Source organism: Heterodontus francisci, chromosome 48 (assembly GCF_036365525.1).
Source record: "Heterodontus francisci isolate sHetFra1 chromosome 48, sHetFra1.hap1, whole genome shotgun sequence".
NCBI classification, from domain to species: Eukaryota; Metazoa; Chordata; class Chondrichthyes; order Heterodontiformes; family Heterodontidae; genus Heterodontus; species Heterodontus francisci.
Window position 1 is genome coordinate 9,029,114 of NC_090418.1, and position 23,971 is coordinate 9,053,084.

General features: G+C 53.5%; 2 protein-coding genes across 4 annotated transcripts in view; one reads left to right on the forward strand and one right to left on the reverse strand.

The window, feature by feature from the left end:
* The window catches only part of LOC137357309 (ephrin type-B receptor 1-like), a 28,486-nt gene extending 21,702 nt beyond the window's left edge, over positions 1 to 6,784 (forward strand). The window contains exon 4 of the mRNA XM_068023548.1: positions 6,357 to 6,784. Coding sequence (XP_067879649.1) covers positions 6,357 to 6,412 — 56 coding nt within the window. The 3' untranslated portion in view covers positions 6,413 to 6,784. The remainder of the gene's footprint in view (positions 1 to 6,356) is intronic.
* Positions 1 to 23,971, reverse strand: part of LOC137357308 (actin-like protein 6B) — a 125,832-nt gene that overhangs the window by 4,504 nt on the left and 97,357 nt on the right. For 2 of the 3 annotated variants that reach the window (XM_068023546.1, XM_068023545.1), the window contains exons 2-12: positions 23,675 to 23,751; positions 21,644 to 21,809; positions 20,182 to 20,282; positions 11,679 to 11,776; positions 10,312 to 10,406; positions 8,616 to 8,722; positions 6,540 to 6,629; positions 5,521 to 5,582; positions 4,553 to 4,667; positions 1,798 to 1,878; positions 863 to 958 (exon numbers count right to left, since the gene is read on the reverse strand). In XM_068023546.1, the coding sequence (XP_067879647.1) occupies positions 863 to 958; positions 1,798 to 1,878; positions 4,553 to 4,667; positions 5,521 to 5,582; positions 6,540 to 6,629; positions 8,616 to 8,722; positions 10,312 to 10,406; positions 11,679 to 11,776; positions 20,182 to 20,282; positions 21,644 to 21,761 (963 nt within the window). In that variant the 5' untranslated portion in view covers positions 21,762 to 21,809; positions 23,675 to 23,751. Of the gene's footprint in view, positions 1 to 862; positions 959 to 1,796; positions 1,879 to 3,388; positions 3,577 to 4,552; positions 4,668 to 5,520; positions 5,583 to 6,539; positions 6,630 to 8,615; positions 8,723 to 10,311; positions 10,407 to 11,678; positions 11,777 to 20,181; positions 20,283 to 21,643; positions 21,810 to 23,674; positions 23,752 to 23,971 lie in introns of those variants that run through there. The other variant, XR_010971174.1, reaches the window with a different exon arrangement.

The window sequence follows — 23,971 nt, forward strand, 5'->3', positions numbered from 1 at the left end:
TCCTCCCACCACTGGTGTCACTGTGGAGCAGTGGCTTGCTATTCAGTCCTCCCACCACTGGTGTCATGGTGGACCAGTGACCTGCTATTCAGTCCTCCCACCACTGGTGTCACTGTGGAGCAGTGGCCTGCTATTCAGCCCTCCCACCGCGGTTAAGTGAGGTGAACACGCCATTTTGGCCTGAGGATGGAGCATCGCCATGGGGGTTTGACGAGGAAATGGAAAAGCTTTTGTGACCATTGCACTTGAAAGCCTCAAAAAACATTTATAAAGAAAATTAGGAAGGAGGCCAGTCACTGACTGCTGGTTTCTTCTGAGCTGCAGCCAGAAATTGACGATTTGCCAAATTTCCTCCCGTCTGCCTCAGGATGGGCCCATTTAGCCCCAATCGGACTTTGTGGCCCGTAGAGCAGCCTTGCCCGAGGAATACTAAAATGGCGCAAGGTTCCTTTATGAAACGGAGCAAGCCCACACTCACCATGAGCAATGCCAGCGGGAGGGCTGCAAAAATTAAAGGAGGCTAACTCGCAGTGAAAAATTGGGAAGAATCCCCCCCCCCACCCCGTCCTTTAAATGGGGTCGACCCCCAATGTTAGAAACATCAACAAAAAGAGCAAATGACGCATTATCACTGATCTGCAACAAAACGCAACAACCGTGGCTGCCATTTTATGCCAGCGAGTCCAGCAGAAGTCACATGCTCCTTTCTGCCGAATTGTGGAGAACGCCCCACCCGCTCCCGCCTTCATCACCCGAAGCGGGACGGAGCAAGGCAACGGCTACACAAATCGAGTTGGGGCCTCAAGGTGAAGACGCCCCATTCTGTTTAAAAAAAGGTTCACCGCCCTGCCGCCGTACTCACGGGAGGGGTTTTCTGCGAGAGTTCTCTGTTCAGCCGGTCCGTGAAGCCTTGAAGCAAGGTGTTGCCCCCGGTGACGATCACACTGCCGTACAGGCCCTGCCGGGAGACAACAGCGACCGGTTACCCAGGCAACCAGCTCCACGCCATCTCCCACAATCCCTTTCTCCCTTTTAAAGAGGGGCAACGTAGGTTGGCATCACTCAAAGTTAACAAACCACCTGGAGCGGATGGGGGGGCACGCTCGGCTGCCGGGGGGGGGGAGCGAGGGAAAGCGAGGGTGGAGGTAGCAGAAGCTCTGGCCACCATCTTTCACTCCTCCTTGGACATGGGCATGGTGTCGGAGGACTGGGAGATTGTAAACATTACACCCCTGTTCAAAATAAGGAAAGTGGGGTAACCCCATTAACTACAGGTCAATCCATCTGGTGCGAAATGTACTCGAGACCATTATCCCAGGACAGAATTAATTCTCACTCGGAGACGCATGGGTTAATCAGGGACGGTGGTAACTTGTGTAAGAATTTGGCGAAGGGATAAGAGGCGGAGAACAATGGTGTATGGATGTTAATGGACACTGGGGAGAACTCTCCTGTTCTTCTGTCCATAGCGTCGTGGGATCTTTGCAAGACCCTCCTGCATCGGTTTGAGGTCTCATCCGAAAGACGGCGCCTCCAACAGAGCCGCACTCCCTCGGTACCGGCACTGGGAGTGGCGGCCCTGATGGAGTGCGCGGGCCTCTGGAGTGGGACGCCATGACCTTCTGACTCAGAGGCCACAGTGCTCCCAAATGAACCTGGCTGCACCGCAGTGCACAGCACAAAGCAATATCGATGGGCCGAAGGGCCTCTTCTGCACTGTATTATTCTGTGATTCTGTTAATATCAAGGAATGGGAGCGGGCCGCTTGCAAGGAGATGCCCCTGCCAACGTACTCACCGGCCGGATGTCGATGTCACACATGCCAATGCTGGTGGTGACCACATGACTGACTCCCAGCATCGTGTTCCCCGACAAGCCCTGGAAACAAAAGGAACCGCCGGTTAAAATACACAAGTAAGTCCAGGCAACAGCCGGGGAGGGACGGGAGAGATTGGGGACTTGCTCTCTGCGTTCCGCCAATGGGCAGTTTTATCCCCCCCCCCTCCTGTCCCAACGGCGCTGCCTCAGTTAGGGGCACGGTCTCCGATGGCACGGGTTGTGAGGGGGAGGGCAGGCCTGGTACCATCACCACGAGTCATGGACCTCCCGTGGAGCCCGAGCTCCACTGATACTCTGAACAATGACCAGGAGCCAACACACTTGAATCCTGCCCCTCTCCAACGTGGGCACTGAGGCCAACTGTAGAAAGTACAGCAAGCAATTAGGAAGGAAAGTGGTATGTTGGCCTTTTATAGCAAGAGAGTTGCAGTACAAGTACAAGGCAGTCTTGCTGTAATGGTACAGGGCTTCAGTGAGACCACACCTGGAGAACTGTGTAGCGTTCTGCAAAGACTGCAGTGGTTCAAGAAGGCAGCTCACCACCATCTTCTCAAGGGCAATTAGGGATGGACAATAAATGCTGGCCTAGCCAGCGAAGCCCACATCCCATGAACAAATTTTTTAAAAAGTCATTTGGGAGAACAGAACTTGAGTATTGCTGAAGATAGAGACATTTTGTCAAAGCTTTTCATCTTGCACTCATCAGGACAGTTCGCAAGAATACCAAGTTAAGGGAAAGCAACAAATTTATACTGCATGAGAAGAGAGTGCTGATTGGTTGGCAAGTGGACTCTGATTGCATTCTCCGTGGCAACCAATCAGAGTCCACTTGCCAACCAATCAGCACTCTCTTCACATACAGTACAAATTTGTTGCTTTCCCTTCCATTGGCATTCTTGCAAACTGTCCTGATGAGTGCAAGATGAAAAACTTTGACAAAATCTCTCTATTTTCAGCAATAAAAAAGTGTTGCTCTGTAAGGAAGGATATACCAGCCTTAGGCGGAGTGCAATGAAGGTTTACTGGATTGCTTCCCGGGATGAAAGGTTTGTCCTATGAAGAGAGATTGAGCAGACTGGGTCTATATTGTCAGTCACAGTCTCAGGTTAAGGGGTCGGCCATTTTGAATGAGACGAGGAGAAACTTCTTCACTCGGAGGGTTGTGAATCTTTGGAATTCTCTACCCCGGAGGGCTGTGGATACTCAGTCATTCGGTATATTCAAGACAGAGATCCATAGATTTTTAGTCACTAAGGGAATTAAGGGATCCGGTTAAATTGGAGTTGAGGTAGAAGATCAGCCATGATCTTATTGAATGGCGGAGCAGGCTCGAGGGGCCGAATGGCCTACGCCAACTCGCATTTCTTATGTTCTTTTTCCAGCTCCTACTCTGGCTGGAACCAGCATGGAGCAGGACTTGAGCAGAACGACCTTCTTGATATCAGATAGATGCTTCCGCACTCCAGGAACATTCATCCACACTTGTTCGAGAGTCCCACATGCACAATGTGATCAGACACCCGATGCCACGTTTCCATAATGTACGTACCAGACCACCATGATGTGGGAGTGGGATTACACTCGTCCTCAGCCCTGATTTCAGCCGGGCTGCAATTGGGGATGTCAGATGCGGGCAGAATGTGATGCCACCGTGGTGGAACAGCCTGCAGACACTCGCTGTTCCAGGTCACGTGTCCTTGTTAAAGGTGGTTGGGTGGGATGCACCTCCAGTGCCGTCTGGAGAGGGAGTGCGGAAGAGCTTTGAGAAAACGGACTTGTTCACCGTAAGGGTCTTACCCTCACCACACTCGAAAATGTCACGCAAATATATCACATTTGTCTCAAATACCATATTCATAAATCAGATCGCCACTGAACTGGTGGGTGACCACCAATGAACAAGTAGCATCTTGAAGTAAATTAATGATAAAGCAATTAGTCTCTAACTGACCTCCAAACGTGCTGAAGGGCAATTGGACTCTAAGTGACCTCAGCATATGCCTTACAGCAAATTGAATTTGTGGCCTTAAATGGACAAGCCAAGCAAAATAAAACCTGGCTGCCTGACCCGAAACCGACCAAACCCGGCTACATGTGTCGGATTTGGGTCGCGTCGGTTCCTTATTCTGTGTCCAGCACTCGGGCTCGGGTCGGGTCGGGTCGGGTCGGGTCGAGTTCAGTTTGGCTGTGGTCGGGTTTTCTTTTGTATTGTTTTCATTTTAATCTCCGTTTTGACGCAATTTTTTTTCTGTACTAATAACATGTTTGATGTTTTCAGGGTCCGGGTCGGGCATGAAAAAGAAAATTGAAGGACTCGAGCCCGGGTCGGGTTCGGGTTGGCTGTGGTCGGGTCGGGCTTTAATTTTATACCCAAGCCAGGATTTAATGCATAACAATGCACCTTTGTAGCAGAATACTACAACGAGTGTAAGACAGTGTAATGCTCCCCATCCTTTTGAATCGCCGGACCTACCACGAGCAATGCCAGGGGAGATGTGCGGAGTGCTGATAAATAATTATCATTAGCAATGGCTTGTTGGGTTCTCCTTTTAGGTTGTGCAGTTGCTCAAGGGCATGAGTGCAATAAGTCCTTGTGCTTCTGTCGCTCCACAGGAGGAGGATGTCCCTTGGGATGTAAGGAGAGGGAGTCACTGCACAGATTTTACAGGCCAGCAACTAGCAAGCACGGCACAGCTCAATCCCACACCCATACCTTGACATTGGAGGGGTCAAACAGGCCCTCGGGTATCCGTAACCTCTCAGCACCATAGTCACAGTTGTACCCATTGGGCATCTCGTAGTGGATGGTGGGCATTTGGGCAGCAACCCTGAAGCGAGGGGAAGAAAAGACCAAATTTAGGATTGCAGGAGGATGACTGATTCACAGAAAAATAACAACATCATTGCACAGGAGAGGAGAGAAGTCCATCTCCCAGGCCCCTCTCGTAGGCAAGGCCTGTCTCCAAAGCCAGGTTGTCTCCTAGGCCCCCCCTGTATTCCAGGCCTGTTTCCTAGGCCTGTCTCCCAGGCCCGGCCTGTCTCCCAGGTCCATATCACAGGCCGACAGACCCCAGACGTTCCTGGTTCTCAAACTGTCACCTCCTCACTGCTCCACCTTGGTTAAGAAGAATGAGGCAAAATAAATTCCAATTGTCACTAATTCAACAAATTCGTGTTAGCCCAGGTTCCTCTCACTCAGGTCTGTCTCTCAGGAGGGTCCTCCAGGCCCATTTCCTCGGCCTCTCAAGTCTGCTTCCCATACCCATCTCCAAACCTATCCGACAAGCCCATCTCCTCGGCACACGCTCCAGGCCTGTCTCCCAGCTCTGCCTGTGAGACCTGACCCATATGTATCTGCTTCCCATGGCCATCCACCAGGCCTGTCTCTATCTTCTAATGTACGGCCCTGTCTGTCAGCACTGCCCCATCCCCTATAACACTCTGGAGTACCAGCACGGGTTAGCCTGATATATTCAACTGAAATCTCACACCGGACTCGGAGGCAAGCGCCCAACCATCCGACACAGACTGGAAAACGAAGCAATTGTGTTCTTTGCCAACAGGAGGCCACTCAGGCCCTTGATCCTTAGACGCTGCTCAATTAAATGATAGCTGATCTCTACCTTAACGCCTGGATTACGTAACCCTTAATACCCTTGCCTAATAAAAGACGGTACTTACTGTTCATCGTATGGTGAATCAGAGACTTGGAGAACAGAAGCCTGGAAATCCTGGATTACCTCCTTCCCAACCAAAAGAAAGAAGACCATTGTTAATCGTCTTACTCCTGTCCGACTGCAACATTAGGAATCCCTCATGGAAACTCCCACCATACTTCTGCGGCCCTTCCAGACCTCCACCCGTTACATCGTGGTCGCGCATCCCGGGGTCTCACGGTAACAGAGGGCCCTCCCTTTCCACAATGCACAGCGGCAGAGACAACGCCCAGTGACGAACAGCATCAGGGGCCGGCGGGAACGTTTCTGCAGTGGGCCGCGTTCCCTCTCCCTCTGTCCCACTGGAGAAAGCAATGGAGGCGGGGCTAACCCAGCATCCAATGCGGCCGCGAAAGCCCTCTATTAAACCCTATGGGGTCCATAAGCTTCCTCTTCGCTCCGTCTCCTGATTGGTGCTTAGCTAAACTCCGCAGGAGGACGTGGGCCTCAGGTAGCCCCGGCAGCCATCTTTTGGATGGGAGCCTCGACACGGGGTGCCGGTGACAATTCAACCATGAGTTGAAGGCATCATAGCCCATTTAGGGTTGCCAACTCTCCAGTACAGGCCTGGAGTCTCCGGCATTTGAAAATTAATCTCGAGGACACCGCCGCGAGAAGACGCCTGGCAGAAAGTTCATCAGGGAATTCAAGAAAGATTACGTTTTTGTTTTGCATTTCCTTCAAATGTTTCAATGTATTAAATATAAAAATACTGGAGGTGGGGGGGCAAGAAAAAGCCGTTTCACCGACAGTCCTGAATCATCCAATCGGATCATGAAAAGTCTTTTCACTTTCCAATAGGCTGTGAGGAGGTGGGGCATGGTGAAGAGGGACGTGCCAGGCGACCAATGGCGTAGTGTGAGGGGCGGGGCAGCTGGAGGCAGGAGGTCATGTGATGAAGCCTCCAAGAGTTGGCGACTCTACGCCGTGCCCACCCTCCGACCCTTGACCCCTGACCCCAGCCGAGGCGCTGGCCTGACCTACGTTGCACATGTAGTTGTGCCAGGATTTGGTGACGTGGGAGATCTTCTCCTTTTTCTTCCAGTTCGGCGAGGCACCTTCCCGAACGGGCTCCTGCACCAATAAAACGATTAAAGAAAAAAGGGTCAGTCGTCTCCCTGAACCCTTGATCTTTCAGCCCCGCCTCAATCCCTTTACTCAGATCAACGCTTTCTCAAAACACGTTTTTTGGGAGGCTGGCGGCACAGTGGTTATGTTCCTGGCTTCGTTACCCAGAGGCCTGGATTAATAATCTGGAGACATGAGTTCAAATCCCATGACAGCAAATGTGGAATTTAAATTCAATTAATTAAATAAATCTAGTCTCACTAGTGATTATGAAACGACTGGATTGTTGTAAAAACCCATCTGGTTCACTGATGCCCTTTGGGGAAGGAAATCTGCCATCCTTACCCGGTCTGGCCTACATAACTCCAGACCCACAGCAATGGGGTTGACTCTTGACTGCTCTCTGAAATGGGATGCAAGCCACTGAGTTGTATTCAAAAACGTAACTCACCATCACCTTTAGGGCAATAAGGGATCCCATGAATGAATTTTAAAATAAATTCAGTCAAAATAGGAATCACTTATATTCCATAAGATTCCAGCCTGTAACTCACCAGATGGAGGCTATTCAACCCCTCGAAACTGTTCTGGCATTCAATGAGATCAGGGTTGATCTGTACCTCAACCCCATTTATCCCACAGTCATCGCTCCACATCCCTCAATACCTCATCGATCTCAGTCGTAAAAGTTCCAACTGATCCCCAGCCTTTTGGGAATAAGAATTCTGGATTTGCATTATGCTTTATGTGGTTAACTCACTCCCGGGTATCTGTTAGTCCATATATAAACCCCCCGAACCCCTCGATTAGATTCCTGTCTATAACTCACTCCCGGGTATCTGTTAGTCCATATATAAACCCCCCGAACCCCTCAATTAGATTCCAGTCTGTAACTCACTCCCGGGTATCTGTTATTCTATATATAAACCACCAGAACCCCTCGATTAGATTCCTGTCTGTAACTCACTCCCGGGTATCTGTTAGTCCATATATAAACCCCCCGAACCCCTCGATTAGATTCCAGTCTGTAACTCACTCCCGGGTATCTGTTATTCTATATATAAACCCCCCGAACCCCTCGATTAGATTCCAGTCTGTAACTCACTCCCGGGTATCTGTTATTCTATATATAAACCCCCCGAACCCCTCGATTAGATTCCAGTCTGTAACTCACTCCCGGGTATCTGTTATTCTATATATAAACCCCCTGAACCCCTCGACTAGATTCCAGCCTGTAACTCACTCCCGGGTATCTGTTATTCTATACATAAACACCCCGAACCCCTCGATTAGATTCCAGCCTGTAACTCACTCCCGGGTATCTGTTATTCGATATATAAACCCCCCGAACCCCTCGATTAGATTCCAGCCTGTAACTCACTCCCGGGTATCTGTTATTCTATATATAAACCCCCCGAACCCCTCGATTAGATTCCAGCCTGCAACTCACTCCCGGGTATCTGTTTTTCTATATATAAACCCACCGAACCTCTCGATTAGATTCCAGCCTGTAACTCACTCCCGGGTATCTGTTATTCTATATATAAACCCCCCGAACCCCTCGATTAGATTCCAGTCTGTAACTCACTCCCGGGTACCTGTTATTCTATATATAAACCCCCCGAACCCCTCGATTAGATTCCAGTCTGTAACTCACTCCCGGGTATCTGTTATTCTATATATAAACCCCCCGAACCCCTCGATTAGATTCCAGTCTGTAACTCACTCCCGGGTATCTGTTATTCTATATATAAACCCCCTGAACCCCTCAATTAGATTCCAGTCTGTAACTCACTCCCGGGTATCTGTTATTCTATATATAAACCCCCCGAACCCCTCGATTAGATTCCAGTCTGTAACTCACTCCCGGGTATCTGTTATTCTACATATAAACCCACTGAAGCCCTTGTTTAGGGTCCCATCTGTAACTCACTCCTCGGTGCTGTTTATTCTCTAGTTTACAGGTGGTGCTCGCTTGCACGCATCGTGTACCTTCGAGGCGATTGTGTAAGGGGGGGTGATTTCCATGTTCATTTCTTGAAATAGCTCCCGACACTGCATGGAGATGAAGTCACCAGCCAGGGGTGACTTGACAATGCCTGTAAAAAAAGATAGGCCATTGACACGGGATTGAAAACACACTAGAGTTATTCGGCCCAACCCTCCGACGGAGAGAAAGCAGGTGGCGCGGAGCTGGACGGATGCTGGATTCCACCCTGGCCCATGGGGTGTTGGCGGCCAGCGTGTGGGGGTGAGGGCCGGTGATGGTGACCTCAGTGACCCAGGACTGGGGCGGGGGGGGGGGGGGGGACGCTGGTGGAGGAGGTTGAGCCATGTGTGGTAGGCCTGCCACCTCAGAGAGGTTCCACGATGTTACCTCCCCTGCCCCTGCTCCCCCAAACCCCCGCCATCGGGCTCCCAGCACCTCCATCCACCCGCCAGTTCGCCAGTAATGGCGGCTACAATTCCCACAATCCTCTGCACTCCCAGAACCTGCTCTATCTGTTTACCAGGATGCAAAGCCAGAGACGCACTTGCATCCTGGGTACGTTTGCTGATTGTTTTTGCAACGCGGAAAACGCGAAACCACCTGCGGGTCATGGAGTCATTTACAGCAGAGAAGCAGGCTGTTTGGCCCATCGGATCTATGCTGGGTCTCCATCAGTCCCATTCCAATTGCCTTTGGAGAAGGTGATGTTGATGTCCAAATAGCAAGGGAAAACAATGGGTACAAAAAAAACAAGAGCACCAGATTGGAATGGGAGAGATTTTAGTAGGATGAGGAGTGAGATGTCCGAGGAGAGGTGAAGAGCAACACTGGTCTGGTACCACGAACGGCACACTCGCTATGACCAGAAAGAGGTTAAATGACTTATCTATTTCTCCTGGGTTGCTCACAGTCGATTCATCCTCTTTTGAAAGCACTAGTTGGAGTTTTGTGTCCTATTCTGGGCTCCGCACTTTTGGAATGATGTCAAGGCCTTGGAGAGGGGGCGGAGATTTACTCGAATGGTTCCAGGGATGAGGGACTTCAGTTAATGTGGAAAGACTGGAAAAGCTGGGATTGTTCCCCTTAGAGCAGAGATGGCTAAGAGGAAATTTACTAAAGGCATTCAAAATCCTGAAGAGTTTAGGTAGAGTATAGGGGAACAGCTTCCAATGACTGAAGGGTCAATAATCAGAGGACACAGATTTACTGGTTAAAGAAACAGAGGTGATGTGAGGAAAAACAATTTTTTTTTTAAACACGCAAAAGAGGGGCTCGGATTTGGAATTCACTGCCTGATAGGCGGTGGATATAGAGTCAGTAGTAACCTTCAAAAGTGAATTGGATAAATACTTGAAGGAGAAAAGGCTGCAGGATATGGGGAAAAGAGAAGCGGAGTGAGACTAACTGGATTGCTCCCAGAAAGGGCCAGCACAGAGTCAATGGGCCGAATAGCCTCTTCCCTGCTGTACTATTGTATGCTTCTGCGATTTGGGGGAGAGTCCAGGGCACTTGGGCGGGTGGGAAACTCGTACGGCCGTGGGGCACTGCAGAGGGTGGTCTGTGCCCGTGGAACCCGTACCCCAGCCAGAGGTGGCGCCCGCAGGCGAGGCAAGGGTGGGGGGGGGGGGGGAGACCCGGAGGAGGGGCAGAAAAAAAAAATGTCTAGCAAACTCGCCGAAGTTGAAAAGAAACACTCACCTTGCTGAAGGACGTACCCATCATGCACTGGGATGGCGGTGGTATGCGTGGCACCACTGTCCAGGACGAGGCCTGTGGACCGTCCATTGGCGAAGCTGTCTCGGAGGGGGGGAAAAGGGGGGGCGGTCAAGGTCAGACGCAGACAGAAACAGCGCTCAGCGGGCAAGGGCGGGGGGGGGCGGTGGGATTCACAAGTGAAACTGCGGCACCCCCCCCCCTCCCCCTCCGCCCTCTCGGCACGACGCCAAAGATCCCACGGCCACGGTTCCAAAGATTCACTTTCAGCCAATCAGGTACTTTGCTTTTGAAGTGCAGTTACTGTCGTAATGTAGGAAACGCGGCAGCCAACTTGTGCACAGCAAGATCCCACAGGCAGCAATGTGATAAATGACCCAGATCATATTTTTTTTTTTTTGTGTGACGTTGGTTGAGGGTTAAATATTGGTCAGGACACCGGGGAGATCTCCCCCCCTCTTCGTCCAATAGTGGCCGGGGTGGGTTTGGGGGGTGGGTGTGATCTTTTACACCCAACTGTGAGGGGCAGACGGGTCCTCAGTTTAACAACTCATCCAAAAGAAGACACCCCTGGCAGTGCAGTGCTCCCTCAGTACTGCGCTGGGAGTGTTAGCCGGGATTATGTGCTCAATTCACTGAAGTATGGCTTCAACACATAACCTCCCGAGTCAGAGGGGGAAGAGTACTGATTTACAATTAACGGGGGTCTGGAAGAAGCAGAGAGAAGCACAAGATGGACTTGCCTGCCCAAGTAAGCAACACGCAACCTCTAACGCCTAGAAGGACAAGGGCAGCAGATGCATGGGAACACCACCACCTGCAAGTTCCCCTCCAAGCCACACACCATCCTGACTTGGAACTATATCGCTGTTCCTTCACTGTCGCTGGGTCAAAATCCTGGAACTCCCTTCCTAACAGCACTGTGGGTGTACCTACCCCACACGGACTGCAGCGGTTCAAGAAGGCAGCTCACCACCTTCTCAAGTGGTATCTAGGGATGGGCAATAAATCCCGGCCTAGCCAGCGATGCTCACAACCTCAGAACTAACATTAAAAAAAAAATACAAGGCCCCAGGCTTGAACCTCTGGTCTCAGAGGCAGAGAGGGAAATTCCTCTCTTTTGATGGAAGAATTAACCCGTTCATTTTAAACAGAATAAACGCCCGCGATCAAAAGTAAAAACGCGGGACATTCCGCACGGGCGAGGTCCTCACGCGATCGGAAGAGGGTCAGTTTGGCACAGGCCGCTGGCGCGCACGGTCGGGGCCCCCCCCTCCCCCCCTTCCCGATTCGCCCGGTTGGATGCTCCCAGACTCGGGCGCGGCACTTGTTTCTGCCGGTTGGAAGGATACGCGGTGAGCACAGCGGTCTTGCAGAGGAAGAAGGCGGGAATGTTGTAGTGCTCAAACATCAGCTCAGTCAGTTTCTCGCGTTTGGCCCTCGTGTTCCACTGAAACGGAGGAGAAGCCATCGTGAGGCGAGGAGAAAGTCCCAACAAAACAACCAACACCTACTTGCATTTATATAGCACACTAAAACATCCCAAGGCACATCGCAGGAGCAATTATCAAACAAAATTTGACACAGACTCATATAAGGAGATATTAGGGACAGGCGACCAAAAGCTCGGTCAAAGAGGTCGTTTTTAAGGAGCGTCTTAAAGGAGGAGAGAGAGAGGCGGGGAGGTTTAGGGAGGGAATTCCAGAGCTTGGGGCCCCAGGCAGCTGAAGGCACGGCCGCCAATGGTGGAGTGATGGGAATCGAGGACGCACAAAAGGCCAGAGTCGGAGGAGCGCAGAGATCTCAGAGGGTTGTGGGGCTGGAGGTGGTTACAGAGATCGGCCATGGAGGGATTTGAACACAGGTATGAGAATTTTAAACATCGAGGTGTTGCTTGACTGGAAGCCAATGTCCGCCAGCGAGAACAGGGGGGCGGGGGTGATAGTGTGTTGGAATAGTCAAGTGTAAACATCACCAGTGGGCCCTGGGCTGAACCCCAAGGTGAAAGGAAACAGTCAAAGCTGTTCGTGTCAAGTTTGTTTGGATTTCACACATAACTTTGTAATAAAGTGACCTGCATTGATATAGTGCCTTTTACATCCTCAGGACATCCCAGGCTGCACTGTTGCCTATGGAGAGGGGCTTTAGGAAAGAGTTGTTCCCGCCACAATGCCTCTCCCAAGTGTAAAGAAGAAGAAAGTCTTACATTTGTATGGTGCCTTGCACATCCCCAGGATGTCTCAAAGCTAATGAACTACTTCTGAAGCGTTGTAATGGTAGGGCGAACACCGCAGCCAATTTATGCATAGCAAGATCCCACAAACAGCCACGAGACGGACGGCCAGTTAGTCTGCTTTTAGTGGAGGTGACTGACTGAGGAATGTAGACCCAGGCTCTGGGAGACCAACACCGGCCGCGGTTTATCACGCGAAAGTTGGCACCTCCCAACAATGCAGCACTCCCTCTGCACTGCACGGGGAGCGTCGGCCTGGATTTTGTGCGTCTGGAGTGGGGGCTTGAACCCACAACCTTCTGACTCGGAGAGTAAGGGCGTTACGGACGGAGCCAAGCCGACACATGAAGCTTGATGTCAGCAGTTTGAAAGATGGGGTCACATGAAGGAGAGATGGTTCAAAGGTGCTGGGAGTTGCTACACTGGAACATGGATGAGTTCCCAGAGCATTCACACAATTTTATGTTGTCAATTTTGTACTTTAAGAGTGCGTGATTGTAGTATTGGGGAATAGAATAATTACCATTTCATGCACCTAATGTCTGCATCAAACACTCCCAGGACAGGTACAGCAGGGGGTTAGATACAGAGTAAAGCTCCCTCTACACTGTCCCTATCAAACACTCCCAGGACAGGTACAGCAGGGGGTTAGATACAGAGTAAAGCTCCCTCTACACTGTCCCTATCAAACACTCCCAGGACAGGTACAGCACAGGGTTAGATACAGAGTAAAGCTCCCTCTACACTGTGCCCATCAAACACTCCCAGGACAGGTACAGCACGGGGGTTAGATACAGAGTAAAGCTCCCTCGACACTGTCCCATCAAACACTCTCAGGACAGGTACAGCATTGGGGTTGGCTGCTGGCTAAGTGGAGTGTTGACTGCTGATTGCAGCAACGAGTCTCAGCTGAGAGTGCTGGTGGCAGTTGGAGGTTGCAGAGGTGGAGAGAGGAGCTACACTGAGCAAGGGAGAGCAGCTACCAACAAGCAGAGGTGAAACTTCAACAACAGTCTCCATTAAAGAGAAGAAAGAGACATTTTTTGGAAACAAGGCTTTGTCTGGAGGTGGGTGCTGAACACCAGTAATTTACTTTAGTAATTTACTTTGGACTGTTGGGGGAGAAACAAGTGGCTGGAACAACAAGGGGTGGGGCTGCCAATTCAACAGGAATCTGTGCTGCTGCAAAAGCACACAGGGAAGCTCCCTCCCCACCCCAATTGCCAAGCCTGGGTCAGCTGAAGCTGCCCAGCTAAACAGACGGAAGGGGATAGATAGTGCCTGGGCGGCTTCAGCTGACCCAGGTGAAGACGACTCCCCCAACCAGAAGACCGGAAGACCAACTTCAAAGTCTGTTTTAAGTGTACTGTGAGCACCACCTCCAGAAAGCAAGTCATCCCTTCCAGCCTGCCTTTGCCTCTCCTCTATTACCTCAGCCTCTCCACTAACCTGTTGTTTGTTTGTTTGTCTTTAATACATATTCAATATTTTCAGTTAATCGCTGATATTTGGTGTGCAAGTCCACAATTTGGGGTGGGTTTAGCTCTTAGACCCATGGCAGGCCCTTCATCACCAGTGGCGGGGCCCTCTACTACCTACGCAGCTGCAGCTTCTGTGGCTGCCCACGTGGCCCCGTCACCCTTTAAATTGTTGACATGCAGCCATGGGGTGAAGAGCTATCCCCACCCCAACATGTCTATTGAGGCCTGCGTTAAGGCAATGGCCGTGGTTGTCGGCCCCTCGGCCATTGTTGCGGCCTCAAAGATGTATGGGAAGGCTGTGTTCTTTTTGAAGACCGAGCGGGCGGTGTCCCTGGCCCTGAGTAAAGGGCTCACTGTGGGGGGGACCTTCCTGCCAGTGGACCCTCTGGGGGCCACTGCGCATCGGATAATGTTGTCCAACGTCCCACCCTTCATTCCCAGTGAGCTCCTCCTCCCCCACCTGCACCATCTGGGGGAGGTGAGGTCGGGGATCACCCCAGTCCGGCTTGGTCTTCGGGAGCACAGCCTCCAACATGTCTACTCCTTCCGCCGCCAGTTATTTATGCAGCTGGCGCGGGAGGAGGACACAGAGGGCCAATTTAATGTGGAGTTCCGGGGACGGCCTACCGCGTCTTTTGGACCTCGGACGGGGCGCGGTGCCACGTCTGCAAGGGGGTGGGGCATGTTCGTAAGAACTGCCCCAACCTCCCGGCCGCCAGCTCCATCTCGGCGGCCCAGAGTGGTTCCACAGCACCTTCTCCCACTCCCCCAACACATCCAAGAGACACCGCTCAGTCGGTTCTGGAGGCTCTGGTTTTCACAGCCTCCGGCGGGGAGGGGAGCGTCCGTCCGAGCGGAAGGAAGACGCGGGGTAAAAAGAAACATCATGAGGCGCGTACCCTGGACACTTTGACTCAACCCGAGCCTGAGCTCAGCCCATTCCCATGGAATCCACCTGTCCCAGGGCTGGGCTCAGGCCGAGGGTGACAAGAAAGGGAAAAAAGGGTGTGGAGGCGGAGGCCTCTGATGACATGGAGGTCTCTGAGTCTCTGCACCCAAGTGCGAAAAAGAGGAGAAGGCACCCCTCCACAGAAATAACACGGCCCTGAGATGCAGGGCCCATCTGTTGGAGGGGAGCTGCCTCCTGTTTCTGGTCCTCAGGTTCCCCCTACCGCCACCACCAAGGCTACAAAGTCCGGGCAGGTGCTCCCTATTCCTCAGGATGGAGGGGAGGGGATGGCCCCGGTACATGAGGCCCCTCCTGAAGGAGTAAGTGGGGCCCTGCTTGTGGTGGGGGAGCCTGGGGACGCCGCCCATTCTTCCACTGCTACTGGGTCGGGTGCCCTGAATGAAGGGGAGGGCGAGGCCCCAAAGGGTCGGGCCTCCCAGCCGGAGTCCACCACCAACCAGGAGACACCCGACCCAGTTATAACTGAGAATGCTGCCCCATCTGCTGGGCCTGTGGGTGCTGGCGGAGCGGGAGATGGCCTCCTCCCTCCGCCTCCAGTCTCGGCTCCGGCTGGTTTCCCGGAGTCCGGAACTTCTGTCTCCCCTGGACCACTCATTGCCCTGGGGACGGAGGTGGAGGGGGGTCCTGAACCGCTGGTGCCTACAGGCTCCAGTTTCACAATAGAACCCAGAGAGGACACCTCCACCATCGATCCGGGGGGTGGGATCGTGACGGAGGCGGGACCAGCTGGCGCGGCCGGGACGTCCGCCCCACAGTGTGTGGTAGATGTGTCAGCTGCTGGCGGTGACGACCCGGAGGAGGATGGGGATTCGGTGCGGGGCACGGAGGATGATCTTGATTCCATCGCCAGTGAGGTGGTGGAGTCCCTCGTGCCTCCCACCGAATCTCCTCTCATCCCCACGGCGGAACTCCGGAATTTCCTTGCGGCTTGCAGGGGTTGCCGCAATAAAGTTCAGCTGGCCCTCGACCGTTGGTCGAATCTGGCGCTGATCATACAGTCCGTCCGTGCCGCCCTTAAGATAGCGGGCAAGCGTGCGGACGTGAAACTGGTTGAGAGGCGCCGTTTTAATGTGTTCCTCAATGGGTTGCTGGGGGAGTGGAGGGCCAGGTGCACTTCCACTCCCTCCTCACAGTGAGGTGTTTGTGACGGGTTTTAATTACCTTTGACATGAAGATAACCATAGCCAGCCTCAACATCAACGGCAGCAGAGGGGCTCACCGCAGATTTCACAATCTCTCAGTCCTTAGGGAAGGGAGATACGCGGTGAGCTTTCTGCAGGAAACCCACACCGTTCCGGGAGACGAAGCCACCTGGCTCCTGGAGTGGCAGGGTGGGGTCTACATGAGTCACCTCACCCCTATTTCTAGTGGGGTGGCTATCTTGTTGGCCCCGACTTTTCAGCCGGAGATCTTGGGGGTCAAGGAGCTAGTGCCGGGCCGCTTGCTCCACCTCGCCGTTCGCCTGGGTAGCGTGCCGCTCCACTTTGTGAACGTGTACGCACCCAGGCCCGGCGCGTTGCAAGCGCGCTTCTTTGAAGAAGTGTCCGCTCTCTTGAGCTCCATCGATAGCAGCGAGTGCATCATCCTCGGGGGGGGATTTTAACTGCACCCTCGAGGTGGGGGATCGCTCCGGTCCCCAGCGCGGCCAAGCGTCGGTGGAGAAGTTGAGGGAACTGATCAGCTCCCTTAACTTGGTGGACGTCTGGCGGAATCTCCATCCCGACTCCAGCGCCTTCACGTGGAGGTCTGGAGGAGGGGGGTCGCGAATCGACCGCCTCTACATTTCGCAGGCGCATGTCTCCCGCGTCTCGGCGGCCTCCATGCGGCTGGTGCCGTGCTCGGACCACCACCTGGTGTGGGCGGAGTTCACTCCGCTCCGCACGCGGGCGGGGTCCACGTTCTGGCACTTCAACAACCGGCTGCTGGAGGACGTGCGATTTCGGGACTCGTTCTGTCAATTCTGGGCCGACTGGAGAAGGAAGCAGGGGGGCTTCCCCTCCTCGAGGCTATGGTGGGATGTGGGCAAGACTCACATCCGCGTCTTCTGTCAGGAGTACGTGAAGGGGTCGACCAAGAGGCGGGAAGCCGAGATCGGGCGCCTTGAGAGGGAGGTGCTCGACTTGGAGTCCCGCCTCGGTCATGCCGTCGTGGACCCGGCCCTGTGGCAGGCGTACAAAGAGAAGAAGGGCGCGCTGAGGGACCTGCAGCTCATAGGGTCCCGAGGCGCGTACGTGAGGTCGCGGATCCAGATCCTGGAAGATTTGGACCGCGCCTCACCCTTCTTCTACTCGCTGGAAAAATGGCGGGGGGTCCGTAAGCAGCTCGTTGAGCTGCTGGCCGACGACGGATCCTCCATCACGGATCCGGAGGGAATGGGCCTCCTGGTCCGTACTTATTACAGTGCGTTGTTCTCTCTGGAACCGTCCAGCGAGGATGTGCGCAGAGTTTTGTGGGAGGACCTGCCGCAGGTCAGCCCGGAGGGCGCTGAAGGTTTGGAGGCTCCGCTCACGTTGGCGGAGCTGACTGGCGCCCTCCACCAGCTCTCGAGGGGCAAATCCCCAGGGCTGGATGGGTTGACCGTGGAGTTCCTCAGGGCGTTCTGGGATGTCCTGGGGGACGATTACGCGCGGGTCCTGGGGGAAAGCCTGGCGACCGGGGAGATGTCCCTCTCGTGGCGCAGGGCGGTCATCGTCCTGCTGCCGAAGAGGGACGATCTCCGCCTGCTTAAAAACTGGCGTCCGGTCTCCCTCCTCAGCACGGATTATAAGATCTTTGCCCGGGCCATGTCTACCCGCCTGGGCTCTGTGCTGGCCCACATGATCCACCCCGACCAGTCCTACACGGTCCCGGGCCGGTCCATCCAGGACAACATCCACCTGGTCCGAGACCTGATCCATCTTTCCCAGAGGACTGGTCAGTCGGTCGCCTTTCTCTCCCTCGATCAGGAGAAGGCGTTCGACAGGGTGGATCACGATTACCTTTTCGGGACTCTGCGTGCTTTCGGACTCGGGCCGCATTTTGTGGCCCGGGTCCGACATTTATACGCCACCGCAGAGTGTCTAGTCAAAGTTAACGGGTCCTTGACGACGCCCCTTCGCTTTGGGAGAGGAGTGCGTCAGGGATGCCCCATGTCCGGCCAATTGTATACCATCTGCGTGGAGCCCTTCCTGTGCCTGCTTCGCAGGAGGTTGACGGGATTGGCTCTGCGCGAGCCGGCCATGCGGGTCGTCCTCTCGGCTTACGCCGACGACGTGCTCCTCGCAATCACAGATCCCGTTGACTTGCGGAGGATGCGCGACTGCCAGCTGACCTTTTCTGCCGCGTCCTCCGCGAGGATCAATTGGGAGAAATGTTCCGGACTCCTGGTTGGTCAGTGGCGGGTGGACTCCCTGCCGGAGGAGATGACACCTTTTGCGTGGAGCACCACGCACCTCCTCTATCTGGGAGTCCACCTTAGCCCCGCTGAGGAAGCCTGGCCGGCAAACTGGCAGGAGTTGGAGGCGAAAGTCACCGCTCGGCTGGGGCGCTGGACAGGACTGCTCCGAGTGCTTTCCTACAGGGGCCGAGCGTTGGTCATAACCCAACTGGTGGCCTCCATGTTGTGGTACCGGTTGGTCACTTTGGCCCCGCCCCCTGTATTTGCCACCAAGATCCAGAAAAAACTCGTTGATTTCTTCTGGGGCAAGAGGAAACACTGGGTCTCTGCCGCGGTCCTGAGTCTCCCGATCGAGGAGGGCGGTCAGTCGCTGGTGTGCGTCCGCACCCAGGCTGCGACTCTCCGCCTTCGGACCCTGCAGAGATACCTGTACGTCAAGCGTCCTCCCAGATGGTGTGTGCTGGCGACGTATTTTTTCCGCCAGTGTCACTGCCTTCAAGACGACACGCAGCTCCCGGTGGAGTCCGTTAGCCGCGCCTCTCTGAGGGAGTTGCCTGTCTTTTACCGGGATCTATTCCGAGTCTGGAACATGGTCGCCTCCAGTCAGGGTGCTCCCCCGCCGGCGGAGGAGAGCGCCTCGGCTGTCCGGGCAGCCGACTCCGGGGACAGTCCGGCGGGCGGAGGAGTAGCCGAAACCCCCGGGACGCCCCTCACTGCGGGTGGCGAGGGGGCTCGGGAGTGCGGAGTGATCCCGGCGGAGCTGACCCCCAGGCCCCGAAACCCTCCTCGGGAGCCGGTCCCGCACAACCCGAGCCGCCTCTCGGAAATGCCCTCCATGCCATTCCAATCGGCGCGGTGGGGTTTCCTGTACGGGCTGCTCCTGCACACTCTCCACTTCCTCGCCCTCGTCAGCCGGCCGGACACGCCTTGGCGGTCCGCATTGCCATCTGGCGGCGAGGGGAAACCCCGATGGAGGTCTCTCTACGTGGGAGTCTTCCCCCTTTACATCGGGGACTTGGGATGGAGGGTGCTGCACAGAGCAGTCCCGTGCAATAGGCTTTTAAGTAGGTTCACGGACTCCCAGGCCACCTGTACTTTCTGCGGCATGGACGAGTCCGTGTTCCACATTTATATGGAGTGTGCGAGGTTGCAGCCCCTCTTTGAGTATCTGAAGGGGCTGCTCCTCAAATTCTGGCTGCACTTCAGTCCCACGCTCCTGATCTTTGGGCACCCGGTGCGGAGGGGCTTGGGCCGGGACGAGGATCTCCTCGTCGGTCTGCTCCTGGGCCTGGCCAAGGTGGCAATTCACAGGTCCAGGTTGCGGGCCGTCGGGGGTTCCGTCCTCCCCGATTGCCTGCCCCTCTTCCGCGGTTACGTTCGCGCCCGGGTGTCCCTGGAAAAGGAGCATGCGGTGTCCGCCGGTACGCTTGAGGCCTTCCGCGACCGGTGGGCACCGCAGGGACTGGAGTGCATTGTCGACGCCGAGAATGGCATTTTAATTTAAGTTTTTGTTTATTTCTGTTTTTTAAAAAAAAAAACGGGGTTAGATACAGAGTAAAGCTCCCTCTACACTGTCCCCATCAAACACTCCCAGGACAGTTACAGCATGGGGTTAGATACAGAGTAAAGCTCCCTCTACACTGTCCTATGAATGTGTCTCAGGCCTGATCGCAGAAAAGTGCCCCGTAGTAACAAAGCGGTACTTGATCTGCACAGACCATCCTCTGGCTTGTCTCAGCTGTGTTGCCAATTCGTTGCAGTTCTCAGTCCCCCAGTTTCAGAGAGCTCTGCTTACCGGTGCCTCCGACATGAGAACAGGATGCAGGTTTGGCTCAGACTTGATGTGTTTGGTGTAGGTGTGATCCAGAATCGCCTGGAAGCAATCCCAGTCCTCAACTATAGGGGAATAACACAGGAAACAGGACAGTGTAAGCACAGCAATGAGGTTGGGGGGGTGGGGGGAGAGAGGGAAAAAGAGCCAAAAAGAGAGAAGGAGACTGAGGAAGGGAGAGGGGAGAAGAGGGACAGAGAGGGGAAAAGAGGGACAGAGACAGAAAGAGGGAGAGAAAACCTGTAAGAGAGAGAGAGGGAGAGAGAGAAAAAGAGGGAGAAAGAGAGACAGAGTCAGAGTGAGGAGAAAATTAGATGGAAGAAACAGAGGGAGAGAAAAAGAGATGGAGAGATATAAAGGATCAAGAAAAGACTGAAAGAAAGAAGAGTGATCAGAAAAACAAAAGGGAGAGAAGTAAATCTGGAAAAAACAGGGAATAAAGACAGTTAGCTGAAGCAGATAGAGCACAGAACAACAACACGGAAAAAAGTTTGCAGAAAGCAAGCACACAAAAATGCAATTAAGCTCCGACTGACCTCTGCCAGTACTTACTTAACAGCAGTTAGCCTTTGTGACCTGAAGGGGGCACACAACCTCATCTTACAACATTGAGTATTTTACGGTATAAGGATCCCATCCTTTAAACTGCGAGGGAACTGCCTGAAAGGGTGGTGGAAGCAGATTCAATAGTAATATTCAGAAGGGGAATCGGATCAATACTTGGAAAGGAAAAGTCTGCAGGGCGACAGGGAACGAGTGGGACTAATAGCTCTTTCAAAGAGCCAGCACAGACAAATGGGCTGAATGGCCTCCTTCTGTGCTGGTTGATTTTACACATCATCCAAAGTGAGCAAGAGCAAGGTAAATCTGGTGTATCCAGTACTCGGTAAGTCTTTCGCGCATTGGATGCGTCCCTCCTGTTAAATTTAATCTTGGATTCTGAATGGGATGGAGGTCACCTGGTATAAAATGTAGGTGTTGCCTGATCGGGGCTAGCGCGGTCTCCTGGATTAGTTTTGATCGCCGAGGGGGATCAGACAGGCATTTCCCAGATGACGTTTTCCCCCTGACGTGGTCTGGGTCTTGAATCTGATTCTTTGCCTCTCCCTGGAGGTCACATGGTGGGGGGTGTCTACATCACGAGGTACAAGGCAGTACAGTTTTGAGGGATGGGCCGAAGAGTCTTTCCCTGTCAGTCACCATTAGTACGTTAGGTAGACCACAGGTGCTGTATTACTGAGAGTACTTCAATAGCGCTGCGAGCTCCGAGTTATCAAACTCACGTGTGGGTATTTGGGGGAAGGTTACAGTCAAGCTGTGATGGCCCCCATGGGAGAATAGCCAGCTCAGCCCTGACCAATGGCCTCTTGGGTCAAGCAGCGGAAGGGACCCAGAGCCCACGCGACCCCCTCAGTCACTCACTCACTCATTGCGTTCTTCAGAGGGGAGATGACCTCCACACCCTCCCTGGGGACGTGCAGCGAGTTGGTGTCGATGTAATACGTCTTCCCTGAGTTTGTGTCCTTCTCGCCGTCGATCTCCATGGCTGCCTCGTCATGATTGATGAGGCCCACTGTCGTCGGGAAATCTGCCTGAGGAACCGAAGATTGACGGGGGAAAAAAAAAACATTTGTTTTAATCGCAGCTCTCGAGCGAAATCACAGAGACGAGGAGCAATATATCTGTCGGCCAGCTTTAGGGTAGAGCCGGTCCCATAGGTGTGAAACACGGAAAGTTTCAGCCAGGAAGGGAAGGTTTGGGAGGGAAACGCAAGGCTAGATTGTTTGGGTGGGTCCTTAGAATGATGAGAGAGGCAAGTGGAAAGAGGTAGGGAGGAAATTTCAGTGAGATACATAGACAGATGCAGAGTAAAACTCCCTCAACACTGTCCCCATCAAACACTCCCCAGGACAGGTACAGCACGGGGGTTAGATACAGAGTAAAGCTCCCTCTACACTGTCCCCATCAAACACTCCCCAGGACAGGTACAACACGGGGGTTAGATACAGAGTAAAGCTCCCTCTACACTGTCCCCATCAAACACTCCCAGGACAGGTACAGCACGGGGGTTAGATACAGAGTAAAGCTCCCTCTACACTGTCCCCATCAAACACTCCCCAGGACAGGGACAGCACGGGGGTTAGATACAGAGTAAAGCTCCCTCTACACTGTCCCCATCAAACACTCCCCAGGACAGGGACAACACGGGGGTTAGATACAGAGTAAGGTCTCCCCCGTTCTCCATAAAATGCTCCTCACACACCCTCCAATCTCAGAAGCCTTCTCTCTAATGCACCAGTCTGTTCTTTCCTGATCCCCTCACACCAACTGCCCCTGTGGCTCATATACGACCAACGTGCATTGTTTGTTGTCACTGACCCCTTGGAGGAGAGACAGAGTGCCTTATCTCAGCCAAGTGGACCAGCTAACCTAACCCACCGTCATGCACCGGCTACTTCGGGCGAGCATCATTGCCCACTGCACCCCCCACAACCCCTCCACCCCACCCCCCCTGCAGAGCAGGCCGAAATCCAAAACTCCCAACCGAGTGGAGTCCTGGCCAGGGGACCCCAGACCCAGAGTGCAGGACATCACCAAGGTTAGAAAAAGTAGCAGAGGACATGAGGGAGCTCAGGAAATAATCAGCAGGGTGACACCAAGCTAGGGGTTTAGAGGCCTGTAGTTTATTTTGAATTATAGAAATTTATGGGCACAGAAAGAGGCCATTTGGCCCATCGTTTCTGTACCGGCCGAGTTTTCCAGCCTAATTCCACTTTCTACCTCTTAGTTTGTAGCCCTGTAGCTTATGGCACTTTCAGTACATATCTAAGTGCTTTTTTTATATATATAAATGCAATGAGGGTCTGTGCCTTTACCGCCCTTTCAGGCAGTGAGCTCCAGACCCCCACCACCCTCTGGGTGAAAGATATTCTCCCAAACTCCCCTCTAATTCTTCCACCAATTATTTTAAATCGACGCCCCCCCCCCCCCCCCCCCCCGGTTATTGACTTCTCTGCTGTGGGAAAGGTCCTTCCTATCCACTCTAGCCCCTCCTAATTTTACACGCCTCAATTAAGTCTCGCCTCAGCCTCCTCTGTTCCAAAGAAAACAACCCCGGCCTAACCAATCTTGCCTCACAACTGGAATTCTCCAGTCCTGGCCACATCCTTATAAATCTCCTCTCTAGCGATTCCCAAAGGCGAGGAGAAAGCGGAGGGAGGTACGAAGGTTTGTCTATTGGGTTGAGAGTGGGAGCAATGAGTGAAGTTTGAGAGCGGGGAGGTGGGGCAATTGTGTTTAGGAATCTAAGATGCAGTTAAGGTTCGAGACAGTGCTGAGCGGAACCTAGGTTGTCGCGGAGAAAGAGTCACTGGCGGCTGGACCGACGGGGTAAGAGACAGACAACAACACAGGGAGACGACAGATAGGCAAGGTGCCTGTATCACCAATGCTGTACCTTCGGGCAGTCCTCTCCGGCGTAACCAGCTCTCACGGTGTATGAACCGATATCAAACACGAGAGCTCCCACCTCATCTGATGGAGAGAGAAGGCGACACAGTTAGCATGACCATGTGTAGGAATTAACACAGCACCGGTTAAAGGTACAGACACTAATGGGTGGTGTTTCCGGTGTCCGAGATCTCTGCGCTCCCCCGATTCTCGCCTCTTGTGCAACACCACCCCCACCCCGATTCCCATCGCTCCACCATTGGCGGCCGTGCCTTCAGCTGCCTTGGGCCCCGCGCTCTGGAAT